The sequence below is a fragment of the Oncorhynchus mykiss genome, chromosome 2, assembly GCF_013265735.2.
Source record: "Oncorhynchus mykiss isolate Arlee chromosome 2, USDA_OmykA_1.1, whole genome shotgun sequence".
NCBI classification, from domain to species: Eukaryota; Metazoa; Chordata; class Actinopteri; order Salmoniformes; family Salmonidae; genus Oncorhynchus; species Oncorhynchus mykiss.
The window spans coordinates 90,379,962-90,402,461 of record NC_048566.1 but is presented as its reverse complement, the minus strand read 5'-3'; the positions used below and the strand labels follow the sequence as shown (position 1 = coordinate 90,402,461).

The following is a 22,500-nucleotide window of genomic DNA, read 5'->3' as shown; positions in this document are numbered from 1 at the left end:
GGCAGCTCCGGACACTTGGCGGCTCTGGCAGCTCTGGATATTTTACCCCGGCACGTGCGGGGCGCAGGCACAGGATGCACTGGGCTGTGCAGACACACAGGAGACACAGTGCGCAGAGCCGACGCAGGATATCCTGGCCTGAGGAGACGCAGTGGCTGTCTGGAGAGCAGGGCTGGAACCATCCGTCCTGGCTGGATACTCACCCTAGCCCGGCAGATGCGGGGAGATGGGATGTAGCGCACCGGGCTAAGAACGCGTACTGGGGACAAAGCGCGCTCCACAGCATAACACGGTGCCTGACCAGTACGACGCCCGCCACGGTAAGCACAGGGAGTTGGCTCAGGTCTCCAACCTGACTCTGCATCACTCCCTGTGTGCCCCCCCCCCCAAAAATTGGGCTGCCTCTCGGGCTTCCTTGCCAGCCGTGTTCCCTCGTGTCGGTCGCCGGTTCCCTTTTCCTGCTGCCTCCGCTCTCCTGGTTGCCTCCACCTGTTCCCATGGGAGGCGATCCCTTCCAGCCAGGATCTCCTCCCATGTGTAGGATCCCTTGCCGTCTAGAATGTCCTCCCAAGTCCAGTCCTCCTTTCCATGCTGCTTGGTCCTTTGGTGGTGGGTAGTTCTGTAAACATAGAACAAAACATAGAATACCCACCCACACCCTGACCAAACTAAAAATAGAAACATACAAAGCAATCTACGGTGACACTACTACATACTACTTCTACAGTTTATACTACTACTACAGTTTATACTACTACTACTACTACAGTTTATACTACTACTACAGTTTATACCACTGCTACTACTACAATTTATACTACTACTACTACAGTTTATACTACTGCTACAATTTATACTACTATAGTTTATACTACTACTACAGTTTATACAACTACAGTTTATACTACTTCTACAGTTTATACTACTACTACAGTTTATACTACTACTACTACAGTTTATACTACTACTACAGTTTATACTACTGCTACTACTACAATTTATACTACTACTACTACAGTTTATACTACTGCTACAATTTATACTACTATAGTTTATACTACTACTACAGTTTATACAACTACAGTTTATACTACTTCTACAGTTTATACTACTACTACAGTTTATACTACTACTACTACAGTTTATACTACTACTACAGTTTATACTACTGCTACTACTACAATTTATACTACTACTACTACAGTTTATACTACTGCTACAGTTTATACTACTATAGTTTATACTACTACTACAGTTTATGCAACTACAGTTTATACTACTTCTACAGTTTATACTACTACTACAGTTTATACTACTACTACTACAGTTTATACTACTACTACAGTTTATACTACTGCTACTACTACAATTTATACTACTACTACTACAGTTTATACTACTGCTACAGTTTATACTACTATAGTTTATACTACAACTACAGTTTATACAACTACGGTTTATACTACTTCTACAGTTCATACTACTATTACATTTTATACTACTACAGTTTATTTGACTAACAGCCAGGACTCTCTTTTCACCTTGGAGCTGAGCTTGCCTGTAATGGTCTACTCTACTTTGTAATGGCTGCTGAAGAAAAGCTGCTTTCTTGATTTATTACTTTCCAATTGTTCTCCCCAGCTTCTAAGCTCTCCTTTGAGATTTGCCCAAGAAATGTTAGCGACATAGTCCTCACATGCTGTACTTGATGTAGAGAGAGTGTCTCTTTTGGTGGTTCTGGTTAGTTAATTAGTTGTCCATCCCTGATGGGGCTGCAGGGTAGCCTAGTGGTTAGCGCGTTGGACTAGTAACCGGAAGGTTGCAAGTTCAAATCCCCGAGCTGACAATCTGTCGTTCTGCCCCTGAACTGTCAGTTAACCCACTGTCCTTAGGCCGTCATTGAAAATAAGAATTTGTTCTTAACTGACTTGCCTAGTTAAATAAAGTTAAAATAAATCAAGTTGCCATCAGTCAGTGTGGTTGGGTTGGAGCAACAAACTGTAGACCAGTGATGGGTTTTAGGAGAATTTGAAAGACCTGGACCAGCACCTCAATCTCTGTAGCTGGCCCCGCGTGTTTAGTCACGGCCTCCCACGTGCCAGCCTCGGGTTTTGTTAATTATGGATGGCCGACTGGGGGGGCCGGGGTGTGCAATGGTAGGGGCCTTGAGAGCTTGACCAGCCGGGGCCTGGGGAACGTTGTCAGCTTCAATGGCTGGTGACCTCTGATGATTCTTCAGAGGGTCAGAATAATGGTTTAATGATAATGACTTCGGTAACTTCTAGAGGTAGTTGGTGTTCAAAGTGGGATTTTTAGAGAGAGTGGTCAAGTGACAACATGCATAGAGCTGCCTGTGCCAAACAGTGTGCAGTTGAACAAACCCACATAAAGTTTCTGGAGAGTGAAAAATAGGTCTGTGTGAAGAAGTCTGTTGTATGTATGTTGGGTGAGATAGAGAGAGGGAGACAAAGAGAGAGAGAGAGAAAGAGAAAAGAAGAGAGAACAGTGCAAGTGTGTAACGTCGACCAGCACGCATTCCGTTGTGTTTCCCATGAATTCCTGCCATGTGTGATGATCTCCTAAACACACGCACTGTGCCAGCCACAGTGGGCCACAACTGAGCTCTCAGTTACGAGCAGGGTCTGATGAAAGAGCAGATGAGGGGGCATAGCAAGCCCAGCTTTGCCCCTCTCTCTATCCGTCTTCCTCTCTCTTCTCGGTTACCCACATCTGGCAGGGGCAGGAGGGCATGTACTGTAGCTCATAGGATAATGGCTCTTTTATCAGTTGAGACACTCTGAATGTGATTGAGAAAGCTGAGACGTTAAAAACAGTGTGGATGTATATGACGTCTTTCATGCAACATTAATGTGATCCATGTGGTGTATCTTCTGCTGTATGTAACCTGTCTTCCTCTCCACCCAGAGTTCCTCAGACAACTCGTTTGGCTGTGGGAAGCACGGGGAGGGATACCGTCTGGAAGTGACCACCCCAATGACCAGACTGGACTACTTCAGCGGTCAATTCAGCAAAGTCCTGCTGACCTCCATTGCCGTGGCAACCGCCCAGGAACAGACCGTGGCCAGCCTGGGCACCACAGATGGACGCCTCATACAGGTTGGGGACACCATGGGTGATACTGTAAAATAAGCTTTATAATGCATTTATAGGTATGAATGACCCCTTAAAACGCCCTTATGAAGGGTTGTGTATTCTATCTGGGCCGTGGAGACACTGGGGGCCTGGAGAAGGGGTAGAGTATTAATGGGTGATATTCATTTATTTCAAAATGGTTTGGGATGAAGCTGCATGGACAGCAAGGCTTCGAGCGTTTAACCTGGTCACCCAAGAAGAAGAAAGGAAACAACCCAACCTAACAACCGCTGTGGCCCTTAGTCCTGAGTGTACACTGAAGCCCTACAGAAAGCTGCACAACATAATCTCCCCTGCCTGTCAGTGCGGTTGCTAGGCAGCACTGTTTCCCTTTCTCATTGTGCATGTAAATGGGGCAGGATGTTGGTACGTGACCAGTAAAACCAGACATTTTGGGGACACAGCATGCTGTGACACAGGTGGCAACCAGTACAGAGGCAAGTTGGAGGGGGGGCTTCCTTCCTGTTTACTCAACACATGACCCCCAACCTTGCCTCTCCATGCTTCCACAAACCCTGCTGCTGCATTCCACCGAGTTCTACCATCTGAGCAAACACAACATGGCTGGTTTTGCCCATCAATGACATGTACAGCCGAAGGTGGATTTCACTTTCCCATGTCGTGTGTGTTTGTCTGTCTGTCAGTAGACCTGAAGACCTGCTCCTCTCTCAGCATCTGTCTCTCTGTCTCCTATAGATGGGATGAATTCAGTGTTTCAGTGTAGCCTAGTCCCAGATCAACCAACATCCAGCCCTGTTTACATGCACAATGCATTGGCCGTGATAATGACCATAGAAGTTGGCAACACAGCCCAAAAATATCTGGGATCAGGCTAGGTTCAGTCAGGTCAGATAGAAGTGGAACACCAAGGGCCTCCCAAGTGGCGCAGCGGTCTAAGGCACTACAGCCCCGGGTTCGATCCCAGGCTGCGTCACACCCGGCTGTGACCGGGAGACCCATGAGGCGGTGCACAATTGGCGAAGCGTTGTCCGGGTTAGGGGATGGTTTGGCCGGGCAGGATTTCCTTGTCTCATCGTGCTCTAGTGACTCCTTGTGGTGGGCCGGGCCACCTGCAAGCTGACTTTGGTCGTCAGTTGGATGGTGTTTCCTCCAACACCTTGGTGCGGCTGGCTTCCGGGTTAAGCGTGCAGTGTATCAAGAATTAGTGCGGCTTGGCAGGGTCGTGTTTCAGAGGACGCATGGCTCTCGACCTTCACCTTTCCCGAGTCCGTAGGGGACTACCAATTGGATACCACAAAATTGGGGGGTAAAAAAATACAAATAAGAAGTGGAACACCACTGATAAGAGCTTTTGGAGTGTTCTGTCTTACATGTTCCTTTAAATGAACCCTTCTGGTCTCTAGAACTCCCCCTGATGGTGTTTTATAAATACGGTCCGAAAAAGGGTGTTAAAAAAAGTTATGGAAGAAGGACGAGAACGGGGAAGAAGTCGGCGACAGCTGTGCGGGAAGCAGGGTTATGAGCCGAACGGTCGGTTAATGGTGAGCGCCGAGCTTCGATGACACGTTCTCTCTCTCTCTCTTTCTGCAGAGTGCCCGCAGCTGTTGGCATGTTTTTTTTCTCTCTTTTTTTGTTGTTGGTGAAATTTCTATCCTCATTGTCTCAGGACATGGCTCTGGGAAGGAGAGAGCAGGAGAACAGCTGTCCTGAGACAAGGGTGCAGAGGGCCCCATGGAGGGAGAGAGAGAGATGGAGGAAGAGAGAGAGGCAGGGAGGAAGAGAGAAAGAGGAGGCATGGAGAAGTGAAGGGAGGGAAGGAGAGATAAAGGGGAAAGATGGAGAGAAAGACAAAGGGGAGAAAATAGGGAGGAATAGAGGTTAAAATATTGCTTCTAGCTTATTAGAATCCTAGGAAAGGCTTCTGTCAACTGCCTTTCTTTCTGTTTACCCTTTGTTCCAGAGAAAAATACTCTTAGCACCGAGGGAGAGAGAGAAAGATAGAGGGAAGGTGACAGAGAGAAAGAAAGAGTACGCTATGGTCTGTCCCCGAGGTCTCTCATTCTGGCTCAGGAAGTCTGTGGTTCAGTATCACTGTGGGAATAACACAGTGGTTGTGTTTATAGGCTTACTTCCTCTGGCTAATACAATAAGCTGTAATTCACACCACTATCATCTCTGGAGAGAGAGAGACTAGGACTGTTGTATGGGGGATGTCCCCAGTGGAAAGCAACACATGCACATTATCCCCACTGTTACAGGCTACTGAGGACAGAGTTGCCCCTTCAGGAAAATAGCCGTCCCTGAGACCGCAGACATGCCATTCATTGACTGGCTCAAGTCACTCACAAAGATATGACATTTGTTCAACTTTATTTAAACAGTGCCTAAACACTGCAGGAAGCTTACCTGCACTCAAGCAAGCAACACTTTGCAGTCACACACCTAGCTAAGGGCCCATCAATAAAGAGAAAGGGGGGATAGATGGAGAGGGGAGGTGGGGGTGATAAAGTAGATGATGTAACCAGAGCATTCCTTAGTCAACCAGGACATAACCACACTCCATTACAGCCCACTGTTACTGTTATGTTTCACCCCAACCCAACTGGTTCTGAGCTCCAAGCCTGTAATTGCAACCTAATCACACATGATGAATGTAACTCCAGGTGTACACTACACTACACTGTATCTGTGTGTAGGAGTGTGTGTGTGTGTGTATGCGTCTATGTGTGCCTGCCTGCCTGGCTGCCTGCCTGCCTGGCTGGCTGCCTGTGTACCTGCCTGCCTGGCTGCCTGTGTGCCTGCCTGCTTGCCTGCCTGTGTGCCTGCCAGTGTGCCTGCCTGCCTGTCTGCCTGTGTGCCTGCCTGCGTGCCTGCCTGTCTGCCTGTGTGCCTGCCTGCGTGCCTGCCTGTTTGCCAGTGTGCCTGCCTGCCTGCCTGCCTGTCTGCCTGCCTGCCTGACTGTGTGTGTGTGTGTGTGTGTGTGTGTGTGTGTGTGTGTGTGTGTGTGTGTGTGTGTGTGTGTGTGTGTGTGTGTGTGTGTGTGTGTGTGTGTGTGTGTGTGTGTGTGTGTGTGTGTGTGTGTAGATTAGTAAGACGTCTGAAACACCTCCCGACATGTCCAGGTATACAGTGCTCTTGTGCTGTTCTCTCTGCCTGCAGGCGATGTCTTTTGTCCCTCCGTCTCCCTGTAGCTCCCTCCACCCCTCTACCTCCATGGTGGTTAGCTCTAATCTGCCAATCTGTCATCTCACCCTCAATACAGCAGCCTTAGTTATTACCCTGCACACAGTAGCAGGAGTGGCCCAACGGGCCCATACAATGCCAATGGAAAAAAACTGTGTCCAATAGAGGCATTACTTTACATGTGAAGTCAAATGTAATTCAGTGTTAATGTGTTATTAGCTCCTTCTCTGTAACGACAAGATATTCTGGTCAACACCACAATATACCCTGGTCAATACCACAAGATACCCTGGTCAACACCACAAGATACCCTGGTCAACACCACAAGATACCCTGGTCAAGACCACAAGATACCCTGGTCAACACCACAAGATACCCTGGTCATACCACAAGTTACCTTGGTCAACACCACAAGATACCCTGGTCAACACCACAAGATACCCTGGTCAACACCACAATATACCCTGGTCAATACCACAAGATACCCTGGTCAACACCACAATATACCCTGGTTAACACCACAAGATACCCTGGTCAACACCACAAGATACCCTGGTCAATACCACAAGATACCCTGGTCAACACCACAATATACCCTGACGTTACCCCTTTCTGTCCCCTTTCTATTCTATTGCAACCTTCAATCTTGTACAGCATATATTAGAAGAAACAGCAGCAGATTTGCTCAGCACTAAAGAGTCCTATCAAATCCCCATGCCCTGTTCACGTTGACTGAAAACACCAGCAACCACAACAAAGAAACAGTGAATTTAAAATACCATGCCAAGTACAGTACCCCACAGTGCATTTCTACATCATTACATTGACCTATTATTAAGAACGTGAGGTACGTGTGGCATCTCCGGTAGACAGGGCTGTTTTTCACATTAGATGGTGTAACTTTGTGTTTTACTGACCTGACCTGGCCTCTGCCTTCCCCAGGTGGTAGTTTCCCGTTCCAAACGCAGCACGCCCCACGTGGACTTCCGCCTGGACCCCTCACGCTCTGTTTCCCCCGAGGTGGCACTCCTGTTCCCACAGGGCCACACTAGCTCTCCACAGCGCAGCCAGGATGGCTCCCTATTGTTGGTGACAGGAAATAAGGTGAATAGAGAGCAGGCTTACACACACACACACACATGCATGCACATACACTATGGAGACACACACACTAACACTAAGACGCGTAGTGTATAATGACACACTCAAAGACACACACACACACACACACACACACACACTGTATTATAATCAGAACTCGGGCATTCTTCACATTACTGGTATGATGGAAACAACAGCCCCCTGGCACCGAGACACGGTGTTCAACATGGACCAGAGCCAACAGATGATTAGAAACAATGTCCTGAGAGCTTGACGTCAATGTCCTACAAATGCCCAGCCAACAGTTCAAAGAGAATGTTTTCCCGTATGCCTATTGATCAGAGAGAAAAACCCACCATGTATGACAGAGTTACATCACAGTATGTGGTTTATTTAGAAAATACTTTTATCCAAAGTGACTTACAGTTAGTTATATGATCAATGCTGGAATCAAACTTGGAATCGAACCTGTTTAGCGGTGTGTTGTGTCTGTATTCTGATTGGTTGTCCTGTGTGCCCCCAGATCACCAAGGTGCCTCTGATTGGTCCTGGCTGCGAGCAGCAGTGGACGTGTAGTTCCTGCCTGCTGGCGCCGAGGTTTATGGGATGTGGCTGGTGTGACGGCCGTTGCACCAGGTTGGCTCAGTGTCACCCAACCTCCCTCTGGACCCAGGACTCCTGCCCTCCCATCATCACCATGGTAACTAGTCAGTTCAGGTTCAAAAAGCTTTATTGTCCATAAACACAACATTTCCTAATGGTATTACCCCACACCTCGATGTCCTACCTTCTGACCCAAACACTGGGACTGTTGTTGTTTTGGTCTATATTGTGACAGTCCATACTGTGAGAACACTGGAATTGTTGTTGTTTTGGTCTTTATTGTGACAGTCCATGTTGTGAGAACACTGGAATTGTTGTTGTTTTGGTCTTTATTGTGACAGTCCATATTGTGAGAACACTGGAATTGTTGTTGTTTTGGTCTTTATTGTGACAGTCCATATTGTGAGAACACTGGAATTGTTGTGGTTTTGGTCTTTATTGTGATAGTCCATATTGTGAGAACACTGGAATTGTTGTGGTTTTGGTCTTTATTGTGACAGTCCATACTGTGAGAACACTGGAATTGTTGTTGTTTTGGTCTTTATTGTGACAGTCCATATTGTGAGAACACTGGAATTGTTGTTGTTTTGGTCTTTATTGTGACAGTCCATATTGTGAGAACACTGGAATTGTTGTTGTTTTGGTCTTTATTGTGACAGTCCATATTGTGAGAACACTGGAATTGTTGTGGTTTTGGTCTTTATTGTGACAGTCCATACTGTGAGAACGCTGCAATTGTTGTTGTTTTGGTCTTTATTGTGACAGTCCATATTGTGAGAACACTGGAATTGTTGTTGTTTTGGTCTTTATTGTGACAGTCCATAATGTGAGAACACTGGAATTGTTGTTGTTTTGGTCTTTATTGTGACAGTCCATACTGTGACAGTGTCTACATGGACAAGGACAAGCAGACAGTGACTAGTGTCATCTGAGGATATGTCTTATTGAATGTGTCATATACCCTTTTGCGAAGTACAAAGCTCCCACCAGTAACCTGGATACAAGACAAAGACTCAGCAGGGTTTGGCTGTGAAAAAGCCAGTCGTGCTTTTACTGGAGAGCTTGTAAGAGACTCCTTCCTCTATTGTTGTTTGAAGGATAGTTTGAAGATTGTTTGTATGGTTGCCTGTCTTTTCTAGTGTCAGTTTTTCACACTTGTTTTTTAATACCAGCACCTGGATCTAGACAGGGTTTTCTCTTTCTGTGTTGTTTGAAGGTTGTTTGAGGGTTGTCTGAGGGTTGGTGTTCTTTTTGGGTAGATCTCCCCAGCCAACGGCCCCCTGGGAGGAGACACCAAGGTGACGGTGTGTGGGAGGAACTTTGGCTTCAACAAGACAGAGAGGTTTGACCATACACTCATCAGCCTGGACCTGGCTGGAGCACCATGTAAACTTCTGAAACGAGAGAGCAACAGTTACAGGTGAGAGAGGACTCACAGGGAGGGTGTGTGTGTGTGTGTGTGTGTGTGTGTGCGCACATGCATGAGTTTGTGTGTGTGCACATGCATGACTGTGTGAGTGTGTGTGCACATGCATGAGTGTGTGTGTGCACATGCATGACTGTGCGTGTGTGTGTGTGTGTGTGTGCGCGCGTGCATGGATGGGAGTACTGTATGTTCATGTGTTAGGATAAGGGTTAGAGGGTTAAACAGTTGAATGAAGAATGTTAAGGAAAGGGCGCCATGGAATGAGAACTCCAAGCACCAAGGCGTTCCGCCATTCCTGACTCGCATTCTGCTCATGACTTCAATAAGTGTTAAATTAGTGAGAGAATGGCTGTGTACAGAATTTCACTCTTCCTAGTCCAAGAGGCCATGGCAGATAGCAGCGTTTAACTCAAAGACCCTTGTGCCCAAACATCCCCCATGTCATAGTCAACTCATTGTATAGAAGATTGAAAAACACCCCCCTGAAAGATGGCTTCATTGTGTTTCATTGCTGCGTAGTAGGGATATCATCAAATTAGGTTAAACACTTTCTTACTCCAACCAGAGTGAGCACACAAGTTTTGTTTTTAGCCTTCTTGGTCCTCTTTTGTGGGATAAATTATTTTTTGTTGAATTGTGTGTGTTTGTGTGTGTGTAGGTTGGTGTGTGCTCCAGTGTCTCCTGTGAACTCGTCTCAGGCTAGCAATGTGGTGAAGGTCCACAGTGGAAAGGAGATGGCCCAACAACAGGGCTTCACCTTCGTGGTAAGCACTAAGTACTGTCTCCACTCAAAATCACAATACGAACTCAGTGACAGTAGTCGTAACCCTGGTCCTGGATAGCTACAATGTGTGCAGGCTTTGGTTCTCTCTCTGTATCTCTCCAACTACAGTTGGTGAACAATGTCATAGACACTGTAGGTACAGTATGTCAGATGGTTGGACAGATTGATGTACAGTAGGCTTTTCCTGCAGTCAAATTACCAAATTGCCCTTTGCTGCTATTTATTATTATATATATATTTTTTACTTTTACACCTTTCCCCCCCAATTTTGTGGTATCCAATTGGTAGTGACAGTCTTGTCTCATCGCTGCAACTCCCGTATGGACACGGAAGAGAAGAAGGTCGAGAGCCATGCATCCTCCGAAACACAACCCAACCAAGCCGCACTGCTTCTTGACACGAAGCCAGCCACACCAATGTGATGGAGGAAACACCGTACACCGGGCGACCGTGTCAGCGAGCATGCGCCCGGCCCGCCACAGGAGTCGCTAGAGCGCGATGGGACAAGGATATCCCTGCCGGCCAAATCCTCCCCTAACCCAGACAACGCTGGGCCAATTGTGTCTGGACTCAAACCAATTGTGTCTCGACTTGAACCAAGATCTCTAGTGTCACAGCTAGCAAATGTGTAGCAGTGCCTTAGACCACTGCACCACTCGGGAGGACCCCCCTTTGCTGCTATAACAGTCTCCACTCTTCTGGGAAGAATTTCCACTATAAGTTGGAACATTGCTGAGGGGATTTACTTTCATTCAGCCACAAGAGCATTAGTGAGTTTGGGCACTGATGTTGAGCGATTAGGCCTGGCTCGATGTCGGCGTTCCAATTCATCCCAAAGGGGTTGAGGTCAGGACTCTGTGCAGGCCAGTCACCGATCCAATATGGACCTTGCTTTGTGCACGGGGGCATTGTCATGCTGAAACAGGAAAGGGCCTTCCCCAAACTGTTGCCACACAGTTGGAAGCACAGCATCGTCTAGAATGTCATTGTATGCTGTAGCGTTAAGATTTCCCTTCACTGGAACTAAAGGGGCCTAGCCCGAACAATGAAAAACAGCCCCAGACCATTATTCCTCCTCCACCAAACTTAGTGTTCTCCTGGCATCCGCCAAACCCAGATTTGCCAGTCAGACTGCCAGATGGTGAAATATGATTCATCACTCCAGAGAACATGTTTGGCGGCGAGCTTTATAACATTCCAGCTGACGCTTGGCATTGTGCATAGGGCTTGGCAGTATACGGTATTTTACGATATACCGGTATTGATGCACGGACCGGTTTGGGTTTTTACTTTGCCTTCTATAACGGTATTTCAATGTTTGGTTTGTTAAACGCTGTGTGTAACGTCCATTTTTGTAGTTTACTTAGCTACTTGAGTCAGCTCTCCCCCGCTCTCTCTCCATGCCGCTTTCCACACATACCTAGCCCCACACCCTGTCACTCAATTTGTTGTTCCTCGACCAGGAAACACTTGTGTTCAGTCTGCATGGTCAGTGCAGAACATGCAACAATGTTGATGACAACGATGCTGTTTTCAGTTTGCTTCTTAATATAAATCCACAAGCATTCTGTGATTACACTATTAGTTTATGTTTATTACATCTGCAAACATCTATTTTGTATTTTCTTAGCAAGTTGGGCCTAAATCTTGTTCGCCGCTAACGCTAATTTCTATTGCTAATAGCTAATGCTAATCACTGGCTAGCTAATAAATGTACTGAGTCACGAGCAAACATAATTAGCTATACAGCCTGATAATACCAGTGATGGTGTAGACCTAAATCAGCATGTTGTTTTTGCCACAGTAGCTTTTAAATGAATGAGGAATACACAAGAATGTTAGCTACATTAAGTAGCTAAGAGATAACATTAAATGAAGCCAAAGATTCACTGGAACTAAATACAAAATAGAATGTTTGCAGATGTAAGAAACATAAACTAATAGTGTAATCAACTAATAGTCACCTATCAACACTTTGGTTCCTACCCTGTCACAATAACTTCTCCCTGGCATTTTCATTTGTTGTCATGTCAAACAATACTGTATTCGAAGTGCCCACTATTAAATTCTAACTATAGAATTAGAATAACCATTATATTTCCATGATTCCAACAGTTCACCCAAGTGTTTTGCTCTAAATCGCAAGTCAAATCGCAATTTCAACATTTGATAAAAAATAAGGCCTAGATTGTTTTCCCATATCGTGCAGCTCTACGTGGCAGTGTGGAAATTATCTCCAATGAGTGCAGGAATGTAGAAATGATTTTGGGTTGAAGTTGAATTGAACAGTATAAAACAGCCAGTTTGGAGAAAGACCCATTGAAATCACTTGGAATGTATGTGTAGCCACTCTAGGGTCACATACTTTTATTATTCAAAAACATAAAATACCGTTATATGATATTTTGCCCATATCGCCCAGTCCTTATTGTGCGTGGTGATCTTAGGCTTGTGTGCGGCAGCTCGACCATGGAAACCCATTTCATAAAGCTCCCGACAAACAGTTATTGTGCTGACATTGCTTCCAGAGGCAGTTTGGAACTTGGTAGTAAGTGTTGCAACCGAGGACAGACGATTTTTACACGCTACACGATTCAGCACCCAGCTGTCTCGTTCTGTGAGCTTGTGTGGCCTACCACGTCGTGGCTGAGCTGTTGTTGCTCCTAGACGTTTCTACTTCACAATAACAACACTTACAGTTGACCGGGCAGACGGAGCCACATTGAAAGTCACAGACCCCTTGAGTAAGGCCATTCTACTGCCAATATTTGTCTATGGAGATTGCATGGCTGTGTGCTCGATGTTATACACCTGTCAGCAACGGGTGTGGCTGAAATAGCCCTATTGTATATAAAGTGTAATATTGGGACACAAACTCAAAATTGAATACATTTCAAATCTATATCTGACATGGTACAGTGGTCTTCTTTTTTTAAGCCCATAACCATGTGTATGAGGTGTGTATTTTTGTTTCAAAGTACATTTATTTAAGACTACCAAGTATCACTGTGTGTGACCCTGATTCAGCCCACTGCAGTAAAAGGTTATTAACTGACTGATTTGCAAACAAACTGTAGTTGTGGTTGTTGTTGTGGTTGTTGTTGTTGTGGTTGTAGTTGTGGTTGTTGTTGTGGTTGTTGGGTTTGAAGTAATTCATCTCCCTTCCTCTCTCCCTCTAGAACCCAGTGATCAGAGAGATCTTCCCTGTGTTTGGCCCTAAGTTAGGAGGAACCATGCTCACCATCAGAGGCTCTTTCTTAGACAGCGGAAACACCAGACAGGTCACTGTGGGAAACGCCACCTGTGAAATCCTGAGGTGAGGCCCTAATGTTTTTGCTTCGAGTAAAAATGCTTGTGTGTGTATGTACAATATACGGTGCACTGGGTTTAATAGGTTTGGGTTTTGAGGTTGACATTAGCGTCGAGTCTAGAGCTGATGTGGGTATTATCAATATGTGATGAATTGTGTTGATGTGTATTCTGTCTCTTTCTCCAGAGTATCAGGTACTATGCTGATGTGCAGGACCCCTCCCCAGTCAGCCCCATCCCGCCAGGCGGTGTATATGAGGGTGGACTCTGTTGTCCGGGAGGCTCCTGTACTCTTCACCTACAACGAAGACCCTCTCATCTCCTCCATCCAGCCCACAAGATCCTTTATCAGGTCTGTTCCCCTATCCAATACTACCCCAATACTAACCTTAACCCTCTCATCCCCTCCATCCAGCCCACATGATCCTTTATCAGGTCTGTTCCCCTATCCAATACTACCCCAATACTAACCTTAACCCTCTCATCCCCTCCATCCAGCCCAAAAGATCCTAAATCAGGTACTTTTTATGAGTCAGTCAGCCAGTCAGCCAGTCAGTCAGTCAGTTAGTTAGTCTGTAAATGGTGATGAATTCTAACTTCCACATCACATGAGGAAGGCAGGGAAAGAGATTAACCGTTATTATCCATAGGAAGAGGTTCCATACTGTATAGGATACAGGTGTCAGAGAAGGAATGATGGAGAGCAGGGGGGAGTTTATAAAAACAGACAAGTCACAGGCAGAAATAACAGGAAGCAGTGTGTGGAGTGTATAAAGGAGAAGAGAAAGTGAGAAAGATATTCACAGAGGATAAGTGGGCGAAGAGGGACACATTAGCACTAGGCTTTATGACTGGAAGTAGCATGAGGGAGGTGATGACATGGGGCGCTAGTGGTGGATAACGTTTATGGCCAGGACAGCCGGTTTCCCCGTTAAAATCACAATGCATCTTTATGCATTGCTCTTACAGGCAACTAGTGTCTAATAACCAACAGCCGTTTTACCCCATAGAGATCCCATTGTATCATTATTCATGGCTACTATCGCTGTGTCCCTAATAGTGGAGGCAGCACGGTGGTGGCCCAGGGCTTCTACCTTCACTCTACTCTCCAGCCTCAGATGGTGCTCATCCCCACAGCCCAGGAAGGCAAGGTCTTCACTGTGGTGAGTGTCTTATTTAACCTTTATTGAACTAGGATTGAGGTTTAGCAAGACCTCTTTCCCGTTGAGTGTCTGTCTGTCTGTTGAGACGACCAACTGGAGATCTGCCTGCCTGCGCAAAAACAAAATACCTCCGGGCCCCGTCACACACACTATGTGGCTGGTATTGTCGTTAAGGCCCCTGAAAAGAAGAGAAAATAAGTTCAATAATGGGGGGAACAGAGATAGATAGATTTGTATAAATTGAGGGGAAAGGAAATGGAAAACCCACGCTTCAAATGTGATGGAGTCATCACTTCTGAGTCACACAGTAATGTTACAGTAGCTAACCTGGAGTATAATCTGGCTTCAATCTGGGTGATTCTCTTTGTCTGCATGGATTCCAAATGGCACCTTAATAGGGCCTGGTCAAAAGTAGTGCACTACGTAGGGAATAGGGTTCAATAGGGCCCTGGTAAAAAGTAGTGCGCTACGTAGGGAATAGGGTTCAATAGGGCCCTGGTTAAAAGTAGTGCACTACGTTGGGAATAGTTTGGCATTTGAGACACAGAGGTTTATTATCTTGCTTCAATCTGGGTTGATTCTCCTTATTCTAGGAAAGCTATGGTACGTACACATGTATTTGGGTGATGCCATGGTTGCCATGGTTACCATGGCATTGAGAACGCCTGACCTGACTCTAAGTTCGTTCCACTTTTATAAGGAACCCTGATTACTATCTGGAAGCTCAGGTTTCATTGCAGTTGTTTTTGAAATGTTAGCCCCTGCTTTGAAAAAAGAGAAGAAAGATTAAGGACTGGTACACCTTAGTATTGGGGTTTGGTGGTGTGTCGGGGGTTGGTAATGTGTTGGGGGTGGGGTCGGAGTTGGACCACATTGTAACGTGTTATTCAATGAACCACAACAAATACTCATTTACACACAAGTGGCCTCTATCTGATGTTGGGTGTCTTGTTTTTGGGAAGAATGGAGGGGAACAGGACAGGTAGTGCTTTGTTATCTTGCAACGTGAGGTATACTCTGGCGGGTTTAGTCATGACCCCTGTAAGGTGTCAGTTCTGTCAGTTCGTTCATACAGTATATTATAATGACGTTTTGTACATTTTTTGTTCATTTTGGACTTTGGCTGTTTGACACACTACATTTTTTCTCGAGGCAAGTCGAAGTCAGCAGCCGAAGTCTCCGCCCCATCGTCGTTGATGAAGTGTATACTGGCTACGGCGTCTCAAAATGGACAAACAGTACTATTGCTGCTTTTACCTCATTTTTCAAGTGAAGGTCTTTTAAGGTAGTATGGGAGCACACTCGTTCAGCCGAAATGAATCATTCTGACACCTTTAGGAGACAATTACACACACCCTGTTCTAGCACTGTATCTCAAATCTTAGCCAAACAACAAAATCTCCAACTACCCTGAGCTGTATCAGCTACAACCAACCCCCACTCCTGATACACACTCACACACACACACACACACACACACACACACACACACACACACACACACACACACACACACACACACACACACACACACACACAACAGCTCGCCTTTCAGTTTCCCTTTCACTGACCCCCTCCTGGTGTGGCCTGTGATTAGGTTAGAAAGTGCTCAAAACGGCCCCAGGGAGGGACGGAATCAGCACTGAGAGACAACAGGAGAGAAGGGATGAGAAGGGGATGAGGGATTTAAAATATTTAACCTTTATTTAACCAGGTAGGCTAGTTGAGAACAAGTTCTCATTTGCAACTGCGACCTTGTCAAGATAAAGCATAGCAATTCGACACATACAACAACACAGAGTTACACATGGAATAATCAAAACATAGTCAATAATATAGTAGAACAAAAGAAAACAAAAAGTCTATATACAATGAGTACAAATGAGGTAAGGGAGATTAGGCAATAAATAGGCCATGGTGGCGAAGCAATTACAATATTGCAATTAAACACTGGAATGGTAGATGTGCAGAAGATGAATGTGCAAGTAGAGATACTGGGGTGCAAAGGAGCAAGATAAATAAATAAATACAGTATGGGGATGAGGTAGGTTATGTACAGGTGCAGTGATCTGTGAGCTGCTCTGACAGCTGGCGCTTAAAGCTAGCTGTCTTTCTAAGGTCTTCGAAAGACAAGTTAACAAACAGATTACCGACCATTTTGAATCCCACCATACCTTTTCCGCTATGCAATCTGGTTTCAGAGCGGGTCATGAGTGCACCTCAGCCACGCTCAAGGTTCTAAACGACATCATAACCGCCATCGATAAGAGACATTACTGTGCAGTCGTATTCATCGACCTGACCAAGGCTTTCGACTCTGTCAATCACAACATTCTTATTGGCAGACTCGCCAGCCTTGGTTTCTCAAATGACTGCCTCGCCTGGTTCACCAATTACTTCTCAGATAGAGTTCAGTGTGTCAAATCAGAGGGACTGTTGTTCAGACCTCTGGCAGTCTCTATGGGGGTGCCACAGGGTTCAATTCTCGGGCCGACTCTCTTCTCTGTATACATCAATGATGTTACTCTTGCTGCTGGTGATTATCTGATCCACCTCTACGCAGATGACTTAAGGGGGCTGAATAATTTTGCACGCCCAATTTTTCAGATTTTGATTTGTTAAAAAAGTTTGAAATATCCAATAAATGTCGTTCCACTTCATGATTGTGTCCTACTTGTTGTTGATTCTTCACAAAAAAATACAGTTTTATATCTTTATGTTTGAAGCCTGAAATGTGGCAAAAGGTCGCAAAGTTCAAGGGGGCCGAATACTTTCGCAAGGCACTGTATTTTACTGGTCACCCCCAAAGCCAATTCCTCCTTTGGTCGTCTTTCCTTCCAGTTCTCTGCTGCCAATGACTGGAACGAACTGCAAAAATCAATGAAGCTGGAGACTCATATCGCCCTCACTAACGTAAAGCACCAGGTGTCAAAGCAGCTCGCAGATTACTGCACCTGTACATAGCCCATCTGTAAACAGCCCATCCAACTACCTCATCCCTATACTGTTATTTATTTATTTTGCTCCTTTGCACCCCAGTATCTCTTCTTGCACATTCATATTCTACACATCTATCACTCCAGTGTTTAATTGCTATATTGTAATTATTTTGCCACTATGGCCTATTTATTGCCTTATCCTACCTCATTTGCACACACTGTATATAGACTTGATCTACTGTATTACTGACTGTATGTTTGTTTATTCCATGTATAACTCTGTTTTGTTGTTTGTGTCGCACTGCTTTGCTTTATCTTGGCCAGGTTGCAGTTGTAAATGAGAACTTGTTCTCAACAAGCCTACCCGGTTAAATAAAGGTGAAATAAAAAAAATAAATGAAGCATTCTCTAGTAAGAGACAGGAGGAGTTGAAGCAGGAAGCATTCTCTAGGAAGAGACAGGATGAGTTGGAGAATGAAGCATTCTCTAGTAAGAGACAGGATGAGTTGAAGCATGAATCATTCTCTAGTAAGAGACAGGATGAGTTGAAGCATGAAGCATTCTCTAGTAAGAGAGGATGAGTTGAAGCATGAAGCATTCTCTAGTAAGAGACAGGATGAGTTGAAGCATTCTCTAGTAAGAGACAGGATGAGTTGGAGCATTCTCTAGTAAGAGAGAGGATGAGTTGAAGCAGGAAGCATTCTCTAGGAAGAGACAGGATGAGTTGGAGCATGAAGCATTCTCTAGTAAGAGACAGGATGAGTTGAAGCATGAAGCATTCTCTAGTAAGAGAGGATGAGTTGAAGCATGAAGCATTCTCTAGTAAGAGACAGGATGAGTTGAAGCATTCTCTAGTAAGAGACAGGATGAGTTGGAGCATTCTCTAGTAAGAGAGAGGATGAGTTGAAGCAGGAAGCATTCTCTAGGAAGAGACAGGATGAGTTGGAGCATGAAGCATTCTCTAGTAAGAGACAGGATGAGTTGGAGCATGAAGCATTCTCTAGTAAGAGACATGATGAGTTGAAGAATGAAGCATTCTCTAGGAAGAGACAGGATGAGTTGAAGCATTCTCTAGTAAGAGACAGGATGAGTTGGAGCATTCTCTAGTAAGAGACAGGATGAGTTGAAGCATTCTCTAGGAAGAGACAAGATGAGTTGGAGCCTTCTCTAGTAATAGACAGGATGAGTTGGAGCATTCTCTAGTAAGAGACAGGATGAGTTGGAGCATTCTCTAGGAAGAGAAAGGATGAGTTGAAGCATTCTCTAGGAAGAGACAGGATGAGTTGGAGCATTCTCTAGGAAGAGAAAGGATGAGTTGAAGCATTCTCTAGGAAGAGACAGGATGAGTTGGAGCATTCTCTAGGAAGAGACAGGATGAGTTGGAGCATTCTCTAGGAAGAGACAGGATGAGTTGGAGCATTCTCTAGGAAGAGACAGGATGATTTGAAGCATTCTCTAGGAAGAGACAGGATGAGTTGGAGCATGAAGCATTCTCTAGTAAGAGACAGGATGAGTTGAAGCATTATCTAGTAAGAGACAGGATGAGTTGGAGCATTCTCTAGTAAGAGACAGGATGAGTTGAAGCAGGAAGCATTCTCTAGGAAGAGACAGGATGAGTTGGAGCATTCTCTAGTAAGAGACAGGAGGAGTTGAAGCAGGAAGCATTCTCTAGTAAGAGACAGGATGAGTTGGAGCATGAAGCATTCTCTAGTAAGAGACAGGATGAGTTGAAGCATGAAGCATTCTCTAGTAAGAGACAGGATGAGTTGAAGCATGAAGCATTCTCTAGGAAGAGACAGGATGAGTTGAAGCATTCTCTAGTAAGAGACAGGATGAGTTGGAGCATTTTCTAGTAAGAGACAGGATGAGTTGAAGCATTCTCTAGGAAGAGACAGGATGAGTTGGAGCCTTCTCTAGTAATAGACAGGATGAGTTGGAGCATTCTCTAGGAAGAGACAGGATGAGTTGAAGCATTCTCTAGGAAGAGACAGGATGAGTTGGAGCATTCTCTAGGAAGAGACAGGATGAGTTGGAGCATTCTCTAGTAAGAGACAGGATGAGTTGGAGCATGAAGCATTCTCTAGTAAGAGACAGGATGAGTTGAAGCATGAAGCATTCTCTAGTAAGAGACAGGATGAGTTGAAGCATTCTCTAGTAAGAGACAGGATGAGTTGGAGCATTCTCTAGTAAGAGACAGGATGAGTTGGAGCATTCTCTAGGAAGAGACAGGATGAGTTGAAGCATTCTCTAGGAAGAGACAGGATGAGTTGGAGCATTCTCTAGGAAGAGACAGGATGAGTTGGAGCATTCTCTAGGAAGAGACAGGATGAGTTGGAGCATTCTCTAGGTAGAGACAGGATGATTTGAAGCATTCTCTAGGAAGAGACAGGATGAGTTGGAGCATGAAGCATTCTCTAGTAAGAGACAGGATGAGTTGAAGCATTCTCTAGGAAGAGACAAGATGAGTTGGAGCCTTCTCTACTAATAGACAGGATGAGTTGGAGCATTCTCTAGTAAGAGACAGGATGAGTTGGAGCATTCTCTAGGAAGAGAAAGGATGAGTTGAAGCATTCTCTAGGAAGAGACAGGATGAGTTGGAGCATTCTCTAGGAAGAGAAAGGATGAGTTGAAGCATTCTCTAGGAAGAGACAGGATGAGTTGGAGCATTCTCTAGGAAGAGACAGGATGAGTTGGAGCATTCTCTAGGAAGAGACAGGATGAGTTGGAGCATTCTCTAGGAAGAGACAGGATGATTTGAAGCATTCTCTAGGAAGAGACAGGATGAGTTGGAGCATGAAGCATTCTCTAGTAAGAGACAGGATGAGTTGAAGCATTATCTAGTAAGAGACAGGATGAGTTGGAGCATTCTCTAGTAAGAGACAGGATGAGTTGAAGCAGGAAGCATTCTCTAGGAAGAGACAGGATGAGTTGGAGCATTCTCTAGTAAGAGACAGGAGGAGTTGAAGCAGGAAGCATTCTCTAGTAAGAGACAGGATGAGTTGGAGCATGAAGCATTCTCTAGTAAGAGACAGGATGAGTTGAAGCATGAAGCATTCTCTAGTAAGAGACAGGATGAGTTGAAGCATGAAGCATTCTCTAGGAAGAGACAGGATGAGTTGAAGCATTCTCTAGTAAGAGACAGGATGAGTTGGAGCATTTTCTAGTAAGAGACAGGATGAGTTGAAGCATTCTCTAGGAAGAGACAGGATGAGTTGGAGCCTTCTCTAGTAATAGACAGGATGAGTTGGAGCATTCTCTAGGAAGAGACAGGATGAGTTGAAGCATTCTCTAGGAAGAGACAGGATGAGTTGGAGCATTCTCTAGGAAGAGACAGGATGAGTTGGAGCATTCTCTAGTAAGAGACAGGATGAGTTGGAGCATGAAGCATTCTCTAGTAAGAGACAGGATGAGTTGAAGCATGAAGCATTCTCTAGTAAGAGACAGGATGAGTTGAAGCATTCTCTAGTAAGAGACAGGATGAGTTGGAGCATTCTCTAGTAAGAGACAGGATGAGTTGGAGCATTCTCTAGGAAGAGACAGGATGAGTTGAAGCATTCTCTAGGAAGAGACAGGATGAGTTGGAGCATTCTCTAGGAAGAGACAGGATGAGTTGGAGCATTCTCTAGGAAGAGACAGGATGAGTTGGAGCATTCTCTAGGAAGAGACAGGATGATTTGAAGCATTCTCTAGGAAGAGACAGGATGAGTTGGAGCATGAAGCATTCTCTAGTAAGAGACAGGATGAGTTGAAGCATTCTCTAGTAAGAGACAGGATGAGTTGGAGCATTCTCTAGTAAGAGACAGGATGAGTTGAAGCAGGAAGCATTCTCTAGGAAGAGACAGGATGAGTTGGAGCATTCTCTAGTAAGAGACAGGAGGAGTTGAAGCAGGAAGCATTCTCTAGTAAGAGACAGGATGAGTTGGAGCATGAAGCATTCTCTAGTAAGAGACAGGATGAGTTGAAGCATGAAGCATTCTCTAGTAAGAGACAGGATGAGTTGGAGCATGAAGCATTCTCTAGTAAGAGACAGGATGAGTTGAAGCATTCTCTAGTAAGAGACAGGATGAGTTGGAGCATTCTCTAGTAAGAGACAGGATGAGTTGAAGCAGGAAGCATTCTCTAGGAAGAGACAGGATGAGTTGGAGCATTCTCTAGTAAGAGACAGGAGGAGTTGAAGCAGGAAGCATTCTCTAGTAAGAGACAGGATGAGTTGGAGCATGAAGCATTCTCTAGTAAGAGACAGGATGAGTTGAAGCATGAAGCATTCTCTAGTAAGAGACAGGATGAGTTGAAGCATGAAGCATTCTCTAGGAAGAGACAGGATGAGTTGAAGCATTCTCTAGGAAGAGACAGGATGAGTTGGAGCATTCTCTAGGAAGAGACAGGATGAGTTGGAGCATTCTCTAGGAAGAGACAGGATGAGTTGGAGCATTCTCTAGGAAGTGACAGGATGAGTTGGAGCATTCTCTAGTAAGAGACAGAATGAGTTGAAGCATTCTCTAGAAAGAGACAGGATGAGTTGGAGTATTCTCTAGGAAGAGACAGGATTAGTTGGAGCATTCTCTAGTAAGAGACAGGATGAGTTGAAGCAGGAAGCATTCTCTAGGAAGAGACAGGATGAGTTGGAGCATTATCTAGTAAGAGACAGGATGAGTTGAAGCATTCTCCAGGAAGAGACAGGATGAGTTGGAGCATTCTCTATGAAGAGACAGGATGAGTTGAAGCATTCTATAGTAAGAGACAGGATGAGTTGGAGCATTCTCTAGTAAGAGACAGGATGAGTTGAAGCATTCTCCAGGAAGAGACAGGATGAGTTAGAGCATTCTCTATGAAGAGACAGGATGAGTTGAAGCATTCTCTAGGAAGAGACAGGATGAG

At 45.0% G+C, this 22,500-nt stretch overlaps 1 protein-coding gene across 2 annotated transcripts in view; it reads left to right on the top strand.

Moving 5' to 3' along the window:
• The window catches only part of met (MET proto-oncogene, receptor tyrosine kinase), an 89,005-nt gene that overhangs the window by 24,686 nt on the left and 41,819 nt on the right, over positions 1 to 22,500 (top strand). For both annotated transcript variants that reach the window (XM_036958810.1, XM_036958804.1), the window contains exons 3-10: positions 2,926 to 3,117; positions 7,240 to 7,401; positions 7,922 to 8,098; positions 9,261 to 9,421; positions 10,086 to 10,191; positions 13,391 to 13,527; positions 13,708 to 13,872; positions 14,581 to 14,683. In XM_036958810.1, coding sequence (XP_036814705.1) covers positions 2,926 to 3,117; positions 7,240 to 7,401; positions 7,922 to 8,098; positions 9,261 to 9,421; positions 10,086 to 10,191; positions 13,391 to 13,527; positions 13,708 to 13,872; positions 14,581 to 14,683 — 1,203 coding nt within the window. The remainder of the gene's footprint in view (positions 1 to 2,925; positions 3,118 to 7,239; positions 7,402 to 7,921; positions 8,099 to 9,260; positions 9,422 to 10,085; positions 10,192 to 13,390; positions 13,528 to 13,707; positions 13,873 to 14,580; positions 14,684 to 22,500) is intronic.